General features: G+C 35.7%; 1 protein-coding gene across 1 annotated transcript; it reads left to right on the plus strand.

The window, feature by feature from the left end:
- The first annotated feature begins 7,090 nt into the window (after positions 1-7,090).
- Positions 7,091-14,930, plus strand: LOC131336293 (uncharacterized). The gene is made up of 8 exons (XM_058372078.1): positions 7,091-7,256; positions 8,131-8,428; positions 9,703-9,774; positions 10,391-10,458; positions 11,709-11,865; positions 12,293-12,373; positions 12,463-12,552; positions 14,448-14,930. The coding sequence occupies exons 2-8, from the start codon at positions 8,153-8,155 to the stop codon at positions 14,589-14,591; spliced, it is 888 nt and encodes a 295-aa protein (XP_058228061.1). The 5' UTR covers positions 7,091-7,256; positions 8,131-8,152; the 3' UTR covers positions 14,592-14,930.
- The last annotated feature ends 1,572 nt before the right edge of the window (positions 14,931-16,502 follow it).

A 16,502-nucleotide genomic window follows, 5' to 3' on the forward strand; every position in this document is an offset into this window, starting at 1 on the left:
TAAATAGGAAGCAAACCCCGAAATACCAAGCATTAACCACAAGGAAAACCCTTTCAGGATAAAATAAAATAAAATTATCTCTTTTATCGGCAAGATTTAATTTTCTTGAATTTCTTTGATTAATATGATACAATTGTTCAAACTATCTAAAACAATTGGTTTGTTTGCGAGTCTTTTATTTTCTAGTTTCTATTCTCACCACTCCAAATTTCCAAAAACATTTTAAACTACAAAAGTTACTTTGATATGTTAACGATCAAGGCGGTTCCGGAGACACTTAAAAAAATCCTTCCAAGTTTCCGATCGAATTTTGATGATCCGAGCCGCTCAATGTAATCAGAACGTGATTTTAAGGGTGCCGTCAGAAAATCAGCCAAAAAAAATAACCGGGAAGGGCTTCATCCGAACATACACTATCTTAAGACTCTCGATTTCCGAAAATTGAATTATTAAACAAATTGGTCAAATCTGTTGCTTTGTTTAGATAAATACGAGTTACAAAAATTTAAAGGGTTGGTTTGACACCTTTTAGACTCCGGCGACCACCAGAAAATTCCGACGGTGGTCAATCGATCAAAAGCAATTGGGGTCGATGATGATTGATGGAAGCAGCAGGGGTGAGGAGGGAGTAGGGCTGTAAACGAGCCGAATATTAGAATACTCAGATTCGTTTGTTAAGTTTTTTAGCGAACTCGAGCTCGAGCCGAACTCAATGAAAATTATGACGAGCCGAACTCGAACCGAGCTTGCCCAGGTTTGGGTCGAACTCGAGCTTGTTTACGAGCCTTAACGATTCAATAATATCATATTTTTATGTTCTTATACAGGTCTAAAACTGCAAATAAAATTTTCATTATGTACATAAATATGTTCATATACATATAAAAAGATAAAAACATATACATAAGTAAATTTTTAGTAATTGTAAACGTTTGGACTTGTACAAGTTTTAAAATTTTTACTATATAACTATATAAAATCCCTATGATACATATATACTTCAAGTTCGCGAGCCTAATCGAGCCGAATACTGCTGCGTTCATGTTCGGCTCATTTATGAAACGAGCCTAAAATTGAGGTTCAGGTTCGGTTCATTTAGTAGACGAATCGAACTCGAACGAGCCTTTACCGAGTCGAGCCTCGAACAGTTCACGCACAGCTCAGTTCATTTACAGCCCTAGGAGGGAGTAGGTTTCTGGCGGGAGAAGATGGAAGCGTTTAGAAGGATTGGGGGGAATATTAGGATTTTTTTTTTCTTTACCGCCAAAACAACGTTGTTCGTTTTGGTGGGTGAAAGGCAAAAAGGGAGCCCAAACGGGGTGCTATTGAATGGATGTGCTTGAACCAAAACGACGTCGTTTTGGAGGGACAACACAAATATTATCCCAAGCTTCCCCAAGTTCCTTAAGTTCCACCTCAATGATATGAGTTATTCGTGCAGCTAGGGCTGTTACTCGAAACAGGAAAATCGATCGAAACCGAAAAAACCGGATTGGACCGGATTTTTTAAATCGGTTGAATAATTTCGATCCGGTTTATGTGTTTTAAAAACAGGTTGAAACCGGACCGGTTATATATATGTATAATATATACATATATATATATATATATATAAAAACATAGGGGAGGGGTTGAATTATGGATTTTTGGTTGATATTTTGTGGTGTATATTGGTCTAATAAATATATTTATCATATAAAAACTATTTTTATGGGCTTAATTATGTTTTTATGGGTTTTTTTTTATGTATTGGTCTCAAAATTGATCCTTTTTTTGTTGGGCCAAAAAAAGGGAGTTGAATTATAGATTTTTGGTTGATATTTTATGGGTTGAATTGTGAATTTTTTGATGTGTTGAGCAAATAATATGGCCCATGAATGAAAATCGGATAAACCGGACCGAAACCGGTTGAGCCGGTCGAAACCGAACCGGTTTTATCTCAACCGGTTCCGATTTCTAAAAATCTCAAATTGGATAACTGGTTTCGACCAAAAAATACACTCAAACCGGTCGAAACCGGACCGGTATCACCCTTACGTGCAGCTGATCCTTATCTTTATATCATTTCAAATAATTAGGCAGGTTTGATAATCGCAACCATGTTATTCATAATGTTTACTCTTAAAGAAGATAGGAAAATGATCAAAATTTGATAAATTCGTGATTTATACAAAAATCATAAAATCATGTAGCTATAAATTATTAGTATCTATCTGACCAATTTATATATATAATATTTTAAATAATAACATGTACGCAAAAATCGACAATATACACGATCAAATTAGCGAAAGAAAAAGCCTAGCTAGCTTAATGTAGTATTCAAAATCCCCCTTATGTTTTTTGTGTTATCTGCTAGCTAGCGTTTAATTGAACTACTCCTTTTTTCGGTTAACCGTTTAGTTTTAGTTTTAATTTTGTTTTCAATCATTACTCTATTTTTTTCTCCAATCATTATCTTATTTTTTTAATTATCATTTTCTCATCTCTTTCTATCTCTCTTCAATCATTATCTCTATCTTCAATCATTACTCTATTTCTCTCTCTACTTACTACCATAACTAAATTAAACTAAACTCCCAACCAAACACAAACTGAATTTACAATCAAAGTTGTCTCTGTTAACCCAGGTCCTACATCATTCGTGAGGTCAACGACCGAATATTACGTATATACATTCGTCATCAATGAGGAAATTTTATTTTGCCTGTCTTTTTCGCTATATTTAAAAAATAAAATAAAATGGAATACATGCTAAGATGAGCGGAGGGGATCTCCTGACAGTTACTAATTCAACGCTAAGATGTACGGTGAAAATTGCTGTACGGCTACAGATGGCTACGCGGTGCCCTTTATTAGTTCCGCACAAATAAAATGGATCAAAAATCTATATATATTTGATTGAGTTGATTTTTTGCAATGCCTATTTGATTTATTTTTTAAAAATTATTAAATTGCTTGGATTTTCCGTGAGGGCCGTCAGTACCCATCGGTATTGTTACCTGTCATGGGTCGAGAGATTTACAATGCGCAGTGGCGGCCACTTGAGGACGAGCGGAGGCACGCGCCCCCGCTGGATACTCTTTCTTTTTTTTTTTTCCCTTTCCAGATTTTGTATTTTTTCCTGTAATTGGCGTCTTAAATTGTTCTTTGTTTAATCACTTTAATACATTTTGTATATATTTCATTCTCAACTTTTTGTTTCCAATATTACAACAATTCCACTACACTTGCGAAGTGAGATGTTTAATGAATAAAAAGAAAGTCACCACTCACCATTTGAAACTCCTCAATACGTAATGTCCAAATTTGTAAGTGGCTAAACCATGGGTTATATGAATTATGCTTCATTAATTATTCACAATTTTGAACACAGAAATGTTACACACACAGCAAAAGTGCACAGATTTTTTGTGGGGCCCACTATGAGTCCCACACAAATAATCCAAGCCGTTCATTAAATGTAAAATATTTTTTCAAGAGCCTTGCAAAAAATCAGCTTAATCCAACACCTATAAATGCTCGATTCAATCATCTAACTTTTCATTATCCTGAAATTCGAATGAAAAGTTAAATGATTGAATCGAGCACCTATGAGTATCGGATTGAGCTGATTTTTTGCGGAGGCCCTTGAAAAAATGTTTTACATTTAATGAATGGATCGGATTATTTGTGTATGACCCATAGTGGGCCCCACAAAAAATCTGTGCACAAAATCTGTGCAATTTTGCTGTGTGTGTAGCATTGCTGTTTTGAAAGTAATCTTGTCTTTGTCGATATAACTCACAACGTGTGACGAAATTAGAGGTCTAAGCATAAAATTTGAAAAGAAAGCACATTTTTTTCTGATTGGATCAAGATTGCTGAATATTACAGTAACATTTTAGTTATTGTGTATCTAACTGCTATTAGACTTGGTCCGTTGAGACAATTCAAACAATTGATTTGTTTTGATAGTTTATGAAATTACTACCTTCCTAAGTAAATGTGTTAGTTTTTTTTTTAAATTATTTTTATTACAAGCATTCTTTTATTATTTTGATGTTGCTAATTATGATTTTTTTTGAAGTGTGTTTAAAAAGTGCCCCCACTATCGCTAATTCCTGGCTACGCCACTGACAATGTGGAGCAAGTTTAGCTCAAGGGAGAACTCATTTGATAATCAAAAAGTCTGGGAACACGACTCCGGACATGCTTACTAATTGAAATAAATACTTATTTGAACTTATTTTTTAATTAAAGATGATATATTGTGAAAGAATGATTTGTCTTATAAAACGAAAAATAACTGCTTTAAACATATGAATCTTAGCGAAATGGGGCCTTATATATTTGAAGCCGTCCGATGTATGTTAGTTCATAAGTGTCGAACGAATACAATAGTGTCCAAAATTATATTTTAAAATTATGTTTCTAACATTGGGCTTTAATAATCCTCTGTTTTCCTCTCTTGTCTAATGTTACTGCATCCTCCTAAACAACATAGTGCATGTGTTCGTATATATGAGATTACCCCATATAGCTAGTACCACGTATCTAATCCTAGGCATATAGGTCTATATTAATGTATATGCCTATATATGTAAAATGGTCCACAATTTTTTTCAATTATGTATAATTTTTAGCTGTTATGAAAACGCATAACGTATACCATGAAAGAACAAGTCCGAGAGAGAGTCGCGATCCTTTCATTTACAATTATACAATGTCACATAAACGAGTGTGGTTGGTGTTCTGGAGGAGTATTGTGTCATGTCCCTAACATTATTGACGTAAATTCCAAAGTAAATTTGACTATATGTGCAATTATTTAAGGGTGGCATTAGCCTTATTGGAGTATTTGACAACCAATGTGTTTCTTTTAAAGGAAAAAAAAAAGAAAAGAAAAGAAAAGAGACTTCGGCTGACCCACGCGCTAGCACATTTTAAAGAAAGAGACTTTGGCTGACCCACGCGCTTCCACATGGATATCCCCATTTGCGGCCCACACGCTGGCAAAGGCTATCGTGATTTGTGGGTTTTGATACCTTGCATATTCATTCATTCACCTTTCATAATTACCCTTTTGAAAAGCACCGAAAAGAACGGTCAGAGTCAAAGCGAGTGCAAAGGTCTACCTAACGAACGGGTCCAATGAGGCGGTCCACTTTCTATGGTAATTACCTCAAACATGGGAGTAGTAGTATTAACCGATCCTTAATTTGGCCGCTAAACTTAATTTTTTCCAAAAAAAATTAGAGGTATTTTGGCTAAATAAGTGAGTTCAATTATTTTTTGTCATTATTCAATACTTTTCGCATGCATTAGTTTTACCTCAAATTTTTTTATATAAATTATTAATTAGTATTGACAAGAGAAATCGAAAATAAGAATTACGAGGCAAATTAAATATTTTTTGAATAAAGAAAAGTAATCCAAAAGGCTATCTTTTTCACATTATTTTTTGTCTTTAGTGAATTTCTTTCTAAGACTTCAATCATAATTTTTTAGTTTTTACATTTTCTATCGTCAAAATGAACCAATAAATCACACGAAATCAACGCAAAAGTAACAAATGCTAACTTTTTTGAATGAGGGAAAAATAGTAATTTGGCTTAATGATTTAGCCAAAACACACCTTAGATTCTAGTACTCCTATCTAATATGATTAGATTAGATAGTTATAAAGGTAGCTTAGTAGGTAATGAGAAGAGCGTAACACTTAAAAGGGTTAAATTGAGTAAATTTTAAATTTCACGTGACTTGACAATAAATTGATCGTAAATTAAGTGCATTGTTTTAGTTTCATCCTTGCTAAATTTCTATTAGTTTTGCGTCCTTCATTTTAAGAAGAGTAATCTAAAAATCAAAAAAATTGATTAAAAGCTAAAAAATTAAAGATAATAATATTTAAAATTTGATAGGCATCTTAATTTTTGTAAAAAGTTTGGCTCATATTATTATTGGTGTATTCTTTGTGTCAAGATGAACGCTTAATCTCAAATATTTTGATAATAAATTATAGAAGATACTGCCCACTCAAAAAATTGGTATTTTAAAAAATATTTAATTTAGTTAACCAGTAAATACCTTCTTAATAAATTTCAGGACTAGAAGCTCTAATTCCCAAGGTAAGAATTCAAAAACATTTGAGGATACCAAATGTGTTTCCCCTTCTTTTGATATTGCCAAAACATCTTCTCGTGGCAAACTGGTTTTGTATCCATGTCAAGCATTTTCTACTCAACCGTAAAAAGAAAAAGAAAAAAAAAATTAACTATGCACTCCCAACCTTTACCCAAAAGCCTACAAGTTCGATGATGTGTTTCACTAACTAAAATAAATACTTATTTTTTAAATAAAACATTTCTTTTGAATTAAAAGTGATATTATTATGAGAGAATGATCTGTTTCATAAAACGAAAAATAAGTACTAATTAAAAAAATAAAAATCTTAGCACAACGAGTCTGATTGTCTTTCCCATTGGGATGAACATGTCTCATGGTAGTAGGTATTGGGAATGCATCGTAATTAGTTTAGTTGAAATAGTAGTTTTGCCTAGTTTTTTTTTTTAATCTTTAGTTTTGCCTAGTTTAGTCCAATTAAGATATAATCGAACAATTACTTGAAAAGTATTTTGAGACATTAAGAATAATCTAAGTTATGATTCATAAAGAGCGCAATCCCAAATTTTGACGCACTTAATTTTTATTATCTTTCAAAAATCAAAAAAAATAAATTTTAAAATTTTCTCAATTAAAACTTTAACCAGAAATTCCGAAAATATTATTGAAAAATTCTAATTATTCATACTTTTTTCAAGAAAATAGTTTCTTTGTTGAAAAATCTGTTTCAAATGCATACCTAAAATCTATCTAAACAAGTACCAATTTGTGTTGCATCTATAAAATGATCAGCGAAATCAATGTTTCGTAATATTCCCTTTTAAGTAATTTTCCTATTTTGATCTTTTGGGACAAGCATTCATAGAGAGAATAACATCAAATAATTACTCCAAAAACAATTACTCCATCATTTTAATCTACTAGGGGAAAATACTCAAGGTATTTAAAAAGAATAATTGGTTTAAAAACAGGAACTGATACAAACTCTGACCAAACGTTACATAATAGACTGTACATAACCTGTATCTATCTATCCGCGGTATCCCTCTATTTATTAATCTCTCTCTCTCTCTCTCTCTCTCTACACAACCAGAAATTCCAATTCCTTGCTCCCTCTCATCAATTTCGTCGTCGTCGGGGCCGAAGAAAAGGTAACACGACTTTCTCACGACTCATTCAATAAGCCCATTGAAACAATTGGATTTTCAAGCACTCCGATTCGATTTCGTTTTCATGGTCGGTTTTGGCTCTAATTTCGGGCAATATTGTTTAGACCTAGGGTAAGGTTGTATGTGATTGTCGTAAAGTCGATCCCTTTTTGGCTTTGGCTTAGGGTTTGGGGGTTTCTTGTGAAATTTCGTTTTTTGTTGTTATTGATGTTTGGTTGCTGAAACAGGATGAAATAGATGGAAAACTGATTTAAATGTTGTTTGGTTTTGTTGGAAGCTGCATTTTTCAATTTTCTAGACAATTTAACAAATCGTCAAGGGTATCGTTGGTTGCCCTTTTTGGAGGATGAGGGATAACTTGTGCACTCTCTGTTCTTTTCTTATAGTACTGATTTCATTTTTTTATCCGTGTGATGAATGAAATTTTTTTTTTTCCGATAAAAGAAACGTGGAATTTTTAGGAGCAAATTCGACTGGTCATTAAAAGATTGCAGTTTTTGTTGCTGGGAAAAGGCAAGAGAAGAAAAAAAAAATGCTGTTTTAAATTATTTTCTACTTAAGGAAGCCTATTGTGATCATATCACTTTACTACTTTTGACATCTGAGAAAACAACGCCGAATTTAACCCAGCCTAGTACCTTCGGTTGGCTTCTTTCAGATTAAACAGGTTAAGGTTGTGTTTTTTTGGTAAGTCAAACAGGTTAAAATTCAAACCCCTACGTTCCTTTACCTTTTCCTAGAATCGGTAATAGGGCAAATTACATGTGTTATGCTTTTTCAGTGCTCTCTCTCTGGGTTTGACTATCCACGTTGTTGGGTTGTAAATGGGTAATGAATGATAGTTATGGTGAATCAGGGTTTCATATTAAAGAATACTGATGGAGGACCACCTGGTTTTGAGTGTTGATCGCCTTATTAAACCCGAATTATTGCAACCACCTCAAGGTGCTGAGGTCCCCAGAGCTTCTGGAGAGGGTTCTTGCTCACACACGGCTAATCTGTCGACTTCCACCATCGATATCAAGGATGTGGAGGACCACGAAGGCAATGATGAACTAGAACCACTTATTCAGATGGTTGAGTGCCGCATATGCCAGGAGGAGGATAGCATAAAAAATCTGGAGACTCCTTGTGCTTGTAGTGGCAGCCTGAAGGTATATGCGTTATATAGGCACTTGCTAATTTAGGTTCAATTGTCTAGCTATATATCCTACCTATAAAAATGAGAAAAAAAGTTCGATATACGAGTTCTTCTCTGAGCATTCTAGACAAAAAATTTCGACTTATGCAGGCTGAAAGTAAAAAACAATGATATCTTCCTCTTGCTTTTTGAAAGGCACGAGGGGTTTGGATGCATAAGTAAATGGATTACTCCATGTTTTACCATCTATGTTTCACTTTACTCGCAACTGCCCAGGCTGTTCATAACCTTGATGCAATAGATGCTTGATGTGCAGTCGTGCACCATAGTAGCGCTTTTGTTTTGTTTCTCCTTCTTTCGGATGCTTGATTTGTTACATTTATTTTGGCAATGTTTTATGTGCTGTTAATACAAGGGAGCACAGAACTGTGAAAAAATGAATGCTAGATTCAAATAAGTTTATTGACGCATGCGCTGCTTCAAATAAGAAAGGTCCCACTTTTATTCTCTGCTAGGTATGGAAGAATGTTTGTTTCATACTTTCACGACTGTCTGTTGATAGCAGTGTGAATGAGATTTAAAATTTTCCATCCAAGTTTGTGTTTAATAAGATATAAATCCATGTTAGGTTCTGTTTGTATTAAGCTCCTTCTGCTGTTACACTTATAAATATGTGTGTAAACATTCCATTGTCTGGGGAAATAAGACTTCCAAGTCAAACTTTTTCCCACCTAGACACCATGGTGTATGAATTTGTTCTTGGTAATCAATCATCCACTTTTTAAGGTGTTACATTCAACCGCATGAGCTTACCTTTAGTGTAATAATGGAATTCAAACATCCCTAATGAGGAATGAAATTCTTTTTGGTCATAATTGCCCATCCCAAAGTTGATCGGGTACCTGTAGCCATCTTGTCATGGATGCCAAAAAATGTTGACGGCGTACAGGTAGACGTGCTCGCAATTTCTACTTGAGTATTAATATTAATATCAATGTGATCACTCCAAATCTCCGTTCAACTTAGATTTTGGCATCCACAATCAAGTAAGGGTCATTCTATCCAATGTTCGTCTTGACGCTGGATTGTCCCTTCCATTATTGCAAGTGTATCCTACAAAAGGTTGCGGAGGTGTAATTTGGTCCCAGCTCCAGCTCTATGATGTAGATATAATTCTTTCAACCTCTTTTGTAAACTCATTTCTGGGTGCCCTTATTTTACACAAGTCTGTCATGTTTTTTGAGCAATTCTATCAAGAGTGATGATTAACAGCTTTGTTTTAACCAGTTTGCTCATAGGAAGTGTGTGCAGCGCTGGTGCAATGAGAAAGGAGATATAACTTGTGAGATCTGTCACCAGGTATTGCTATGCTGCTTCATTTTATTGCTACTTCCATTTCCTCTTTTCATTTTATTGGATGGAAAGTTCATATATGCACTTTCTAGGATTGGTTTTGCTCTGCGTATATTCATAGATATATCCTGCATCTTTGGTTTTGAAAACTAATACATTATAAACTTCTATTGCTAATTCTAAGCAAAAGCATGAATGTATGTTGAGCAATTACATTTGGTGGTGCGTAAATTAGAGATTTGAGATTGCTGAGCATGATGTTGTGTTGCAAACAGAGTAGGAATCTATGCCTAACTGTATAGGATGTTCCAGCTCATCTAGTTTAGTTGGAAACTTGGACAAAAAGAAAGAGTTGCTGCATCAAATGTAGCTCAGATTGTTCCTTCCAATAGATCACATACAATGTCTTCGCTCTTTGTTTATTATGAGTCTATGACTATAGCCTTTTGTGTCTTCATTGAGTCTTTGCATGCAAACTATGTTTTTAGGTGTGTTCTGGAGTCCATGTAACATATCTGGTTTTGATGTTTTCTGTAGTTGCGTATAGTGTTGCCAGTTAATTTCTTGCATGGTTGAATAATCCACTTTTGTAGTAACTTGTGAAAAATTTCTTGACATACAGCCTTATCATTCTGGTTATACTGCCCCACCACCTGCTCCTCGCTCCGAAGATACTACCATTGATATCAGGCAAGTTTAGTTTATACCATGGCCTAATTCTCGTGGTATAATCTATTGAGTTTTAATCTTTTTAACCCTTTTTATGTCATAAAAAATATTCGATTTGATCTCCAATATTTTTTCATTTTATTAAGAACTCTGCTTGGTTTGTTCATCTATGACTTGTAAACTCCTATTTCATCTTGCCATTGCTATCAGCATTAGTTCCCAGCTTCCGGGACACTTGATTCCCTATTTGAATTGAATGGTAATCAGGATTTTTTTCCCTTTTTTTCTTGAGCTCTTTTTTCCGCCGCCAACTCCTCATTGAATCAACATCACTCGGGTCTGACCGATACCCTGAAAACAGCTTTTTTTGTTGATGCCCTGGTTTGTTGAATGATTGATAACTCATTGAGTGGTTACTTCTATGCAACTGCAAAAGCTTTGGCCAACAAGCTGAGAAATGCAAATTTATGCTCTTGAGGGCAACCATCCATTTTCACTAAGTAGGAGTTTAGGTCTAACCTCAGCCACCCTTGGAAACATCTATTTTGTTGGTAGTTATTGGAGGAAAAAACTATGCTGACATATTTGAACACCAGATCTACGGACATTAAGAAAAGAACTTAATGTTGACATCTTTGTACACTAGTGCGGCTTGGGCCAAAGCCTGAACATTGTTTTGAGTGCAGGACATCTAGTTTGAGTCACCAGTGCATAACCCAGTCCATTCTGTTTACTTTTTAGTACCCTTGGTTAAGTGAACCAGACCTGTCTTTCTAGTGTACAAACTCATGTTGAGTCCCCGCAATTTACCTATCAAAAGGGGGACTAGACCGGTTTGCCTTGTCTAACTAATATTTCCTTGGAAAATTCTATTGCTACTTGTTAGAGACTTAGAGTAAAAATAAGAATGAACTATATCTGCTTAAGGTCCTTGAGGGTAATCATATTCTCAAATGTGAGTAGGTTAAGACTGGTCGAGGAAGCCATAAATCTCCATGACATTAGGCTAATGATGACCTAGCTGAAAAGAATTTGACTTCTTTTCCCTGTCCTCTAAATTTGCAGTTTTGTTCAGGGAAATAATTGTGTCAAACAATAGGTCTGGTATTACTATATGTAAACAATATACGTGACATGAGGTTTCTATCGTGTAATCGCATGACACAAGCTTTCTGTCCATATAAACTGTTGAAGATTTCAGAGTCTGGATGGATATTGCAAATGCATGTGATTCCGTCTTGATTCCATTGTTTTGTGGTTTTCTCTTGCAGTGCGAGTTGGACAATCTCTGGCAATCCTCTGGACTTGCATGACCCTCGACTTTTGGCTATGGCAGCAGCAGAACGGAATCTTTTGGAGGCTGAATATGATGAATATGCTGATACCAATGCAGATGGCGCTGCATTCTTCCGCTCTGCTGCTCTGATTGTAAGTTATTTTAGCCATCCCATGCATTAACAGAATATAATGGTCAAGTATTGGCGATGCACACTATGTCTTATATTTAGCATGTAACAGCGTCATAAATTGAATACATGCATGATGGTTCATGTATTGTTAGAATATGTTAACACTTTACATTATATTGATGGTAGGAGTGCCAAATACCTGTTTCTAGCTTCTCAGACCTTTTTCCCCATTTATTCCTCTTGTTTTGGATTTTTTCCATCATAAACTGGTGTTGATTGTGCAGTATCTATGCCTGATCCAGGGAGTGAGTTAATAATTCCTTATCCTCTTTGACTTAGTTTCCAGCAGTAGAATTTCATTGATCCAATTATTATTCAGTTTCTCATGTTACAACCTGGCCATGTGATTATGTTTGAAATTTGAATCTCTCTTCATTTCTCGGCAGTTAATGGCTCTTCTACTTTTGAGGCATGCTCTAAGCATCGGAAACGGTGATGATGATGATGATGCTTCCACCTTTTTCTCTGTAAGTCGGATGAGGTGTCATTATGTGCTTTGCAAGGATATATGGTTTGCTGTGGTTGCAACTTAAACAAATTGTTGATTTGTGGACAGCTTTTTTTACTACGGGCTGCTGGTTTTCTTCTCCCATGCTACATTATGGCCTGGGCTATCAGTATTCTTCAACGTCGAAGGCAAAGACAGGTTGGTAGAGAGTCTTTTGTAGCTTGTTTTATTTCTTTCTTTGAGCTCCGTGAGTCTCCTCCACAGATGTAAAAATGATGAAATACTTTCATGATGCCCTTGCGTGAGGTAATTACAATGGGCCTGGTTAGAGAAAATAAGCTACTTGCTTCGCTTCATATTGCTAATAAGATCAGAGACACTTTGCAGTGACTATTAATTATTTAAGTGAAGGATTGGTGATACAGATTAACAAGAGAACTGTTCTTTGCAAAGTAAATGGATTACAGCTGTAGTGTCAACAACTGAAGCCTTCAAACGTAGAAATGGTGGTCATCTTGGTTATTAGGATGTATATACATAACGTGCGCACATTCATGAGTTGCATGCATGTAAGTACTGATGTAATTGCAAACACAAGGAAAAAAAGTAGCTGTCGGCAGTATGACTACTCAACCATAAACCGTTGGTGGAATGGTAATTATTTGGTACATCATTTGGGTGCTGTAATCTTATAATGTTGTGTACGTAGATAACCTGTCTGTAACCTAATTTTTTATGTGACGATTACTGCTGCATATTGTTGGTTATGTGATAGGTGATAACATTTTGTTCAGTTGTTAGTTCATTATTAGGTGTAAAAAGGCTGCATTTTTCATCCTCCTTTTATGAAGCCCTACTAACCAGATTATGAGCAATGATCAAACACCTAAACAGTTTTTGTTGTCTCAGTCTCTCCATTTGCACATACTTTTGAGGAGTAATATAATGTTAGGAAAAGGGCTTTGCTTTCCCCTTCATCAGAGAGAATCCTATTTTTTGTTCACCCTAAACACATTGGTAATTTGGGTATGCACAATCAACTTTTGATGTGGGTTATATGGCGAGAAAGAAATTTGAGATGTTTCGAAGGGGTCAAAAAGCCTCTGTCTAGAATCAAAAGTTTTTTTGGTGAATAGCTTTTATAGTTGGGACAAGAGAGAATGTAACTCTTCTCTTGACCCTTTTCTTTATTCAGGGGAATGCTCTGGTGATTGTGTAGTTTGGTTGCATTTTTGGTTATATAAATTTACTTACTCAAAAAAAAAAAAAAAAAACCTCTTCTCTTGACCTTTTCCATTCCCATGGGAGTGTATGAGGGCCTTTTTGTCTTGTGGCCTTTTTTCGTATACGGGTGGCATTCCCTTAATGCCTTACTTCAATATATTCATTTACTTATAAAAATAATAATAATTTGGTATGCACAATTAACACTGTTGCTACACAATAGACAGGACACTTGCTGCGTGCTTTGTTTTAGTGTCGGTATGGCGAACGCTTCCAAATGCGACCCTCTCGTGGACAATCTAGTTTGTAATGCATTAACTCAGTTATGATTTACATGATATGAACTACAAGGCCTGAAGTCTGTCTTTGGTGCAAATAAGGATCCTTTTCTTGCAATGTGGTGTTACACTCTGCTGAACCATGTGCAACTAGAGAGGGAGTAACTAGAGAGGGAGTGTATTTTGGGGTAATTACATGTGAAGTGGTTCAACTACTTATCTCAGGAGACAACTTATAGTTAATATTTAGTTTAAAAATTTTCGTTTATGTATTTTATCTTCATTTGGTTTGGAAGCTAGGTTGAACTACATGAGTATATTTGTAACTGGGACAAAGGGTTGTTGAGGTGAGTCACTTGCAATATAGATTGTGTAAGTTTCTTGTCACCTTCAGTTAAAAATCTACGTATTGTATAACAGGAAAAAGCACATATATAGTATTCTTATGTAAGTAGGTCTTTCTTCATCATAATGACGTCATTTATCTGGTTTGTTAAAACATAATGTCATGAAGTTGTTAGTAGAAAAAAGGGGAACGTATGCAGTATCATATTTTATGGTTGATTTTATTTTATTTTTTGGTTTGGCCAGGATGCCGCAGCAGCACTAGCAGCGACAGAAGTTGCCTTCATGATACAGCAAGGGCAACGTCGGGGATTGCACTTCACAATACCACCGGTGCCCGCAGCGATGCCAGGGCCTGCAGTTAATCCCCCTCAAGATCCCGCTCAATAATATGTCATTTCCATGGGAGTAATTTTTAATAAGGCCTAGAACTATGGTTGGGGAATTGAGTGTACCTCGCTATTCAATACACTGGCTGTTAAACCAAAAGTATTTATGTTGGATTTCTACCCAACAAGTTGTATCTTGGCTTCGCTTTTGATTTCCAAAAGCCTTGGCTCCCTTTCTTTCTTTCTGTTTCCCCTGCTCCATTACACTTGTTCGTAGATATTGGGTATGAGAACAGCATCCTGCTACATGTATTTATCCGAGTCATTTTACAGTTTACATTTGTGTGATGAAGTAGATTCCACTGATTTCAATGTATGTGAACTGTTCTATTTTCTTCAATCCACTCACACCCCACCCCCCCCCCCCAAAATCTTAGAATGGCATGGAAACAGTTTCTCAAATTCTCTTTTCTTCTGTATTTTGATTCTGATTTTCACTTGATTCATGCGAGCTTATTCAACGGACGAATTACATTACTGCTTGGACATGATGGTAATACATTGAAATCAAGCAAAAGTTGTTCTCTTCTTCATCACTTTGAAAGATTTCGCACAAATTGGCAATCATGGATGTGGCAACTTTCTTAGTGTGATCTTAACTGGGTTTTTCTATTGGTACCCATCTTTATCCCTCATGAATTGATTCCATGGCTTAACGGCTCACATATGGATGAGTGCCCGCATGTCTAAGAAATCCTTTAGATTTGAAGTTCAAATTTGATGGTGAAGCTTCATATTACAAAGCAACGATTCATGGGTTTCTTTTACTTTAATAATCCCCATTGCTAAAGGCAAAGCTCACATTGGTAGACGTATGTAATTTGGCTTGGACCAAGACCTCTCTCTCGATTTTACCGAATTTTCTTGTCGTTGATTAATAAAACAAGAAATAACCCGGAAAAGATGGTCTACATGGGTCAGGGAGAAAAACTAAAGAGAGGTGAAAAAAGGAACATAAGGTGTACCAAAAAAAGGAAAAAAGGAAGATAAGGGACACAAGAAGAAGCCATATATGGAGAAACCTGTTGGGGGTGCTAAGAAACTTTGAATGGGGACTGCAAAATCGAGAGAGAGAGAGAGAGAGAGAGAGAGAGAGAGAGAGAGAGAGAGAGCAGAAAAGCATAAAGGAACCCAGTAGGCACAAGAAACCAAGAGAGCGATTTCTTCTTGTATGGAGGGAAGAGCTTGGAATTCTAAAGTGGAATGAACATTATGCTATAAAGCAAGTGCTTGGTTTTTCCTTTGGGGGGAGGGTTTCAGGTTCCTATTCCTCACCTTCCCATACTTTATCTGGCTTTCTTGCAACTGTACCAAACACCAATCTCAGCTTTGGTATTTATTCTATAGCAGTCATGCCATGCAGAATCCGTCACTTTGTGCTACTTTCCCTATGTTTACGGATTTTCATTCCTTAGGTTTAAAGCTACCACAATTTTCCTTCATTGTCTCTATTTTGTTGGCCATAGCAAGGAAAATCATGGGTGCATTGAATTAAGGAAATGATTTGTTTGAGCTATCATGACTAAACCAAGTCGAGTATGCGCCCACTATCATGGATGCAGGAAATAAAGCAAGAAGAAACACGACACATGCATACCAACTTTTGGTATACTCGCCAGTGGAGTACACCAAAAGTTAAGTAATTCGCTCGGAGTTGTGACACGCATGGCTTGGTGTACACGAGGCTCTATAATCAAAATATATATATCGTCTAACTGCATAAAAGTTGACAAAATACTCGCGTAAGTTTAGGTCCCCATCTATGCCATAACTGACGTGGATGATCAACCGAGAGTACCTGATATTGTGGGTCATTGTTTGGTTCAAAAGGGTGAGAGGCAAATGAAGAGATGTAGGGAACCAATTATGAAAAGATTCTTGGCTTCCCAAGGATAGTGTTCCAACCTCACTT

This window comes from Rhododendron vialii, chromosome 8a (assembly GCF_030253575.1).
Source record: "Rhododendron vialii isolate Sample 1 chromosome 8a, ASM3025357v1".
Lineage (NCBI taxonomy): Eukaryota > Viridiplantae > Streptophyta > Magnoliopsida > Ericales > Ericaceae > Rhododendron > Rhododendron vialii.

What these genes read in the sequence shown, in the direction of transcription:
- LOC131336293 (XM_058372078.1), top strand. Translation starts at nt 8,153, where the DNA reads ATGGAGGACCACCTGGTTTTGAGTGTTGATCGCCTTATTAAACCCGAA. An exon ending in CTTGTAGTGGCAGCCTGAAG is followed by an intron (nt 8,429 to 9,702) that starts GTATATGCGTTA and finishes TGTTTTAACCAG; the next exon opens with TTTGCTCATAGGAAGTGTGT. An exon ending in GATACTACCATTGATATCAG is followed by an intron (nt 10,459 to 11,708) that starts GCAAGTTTAGTT and finishes TTTCTCTTGCAG; the next exon opens with TGCGAGTTGGACAATCTCTG.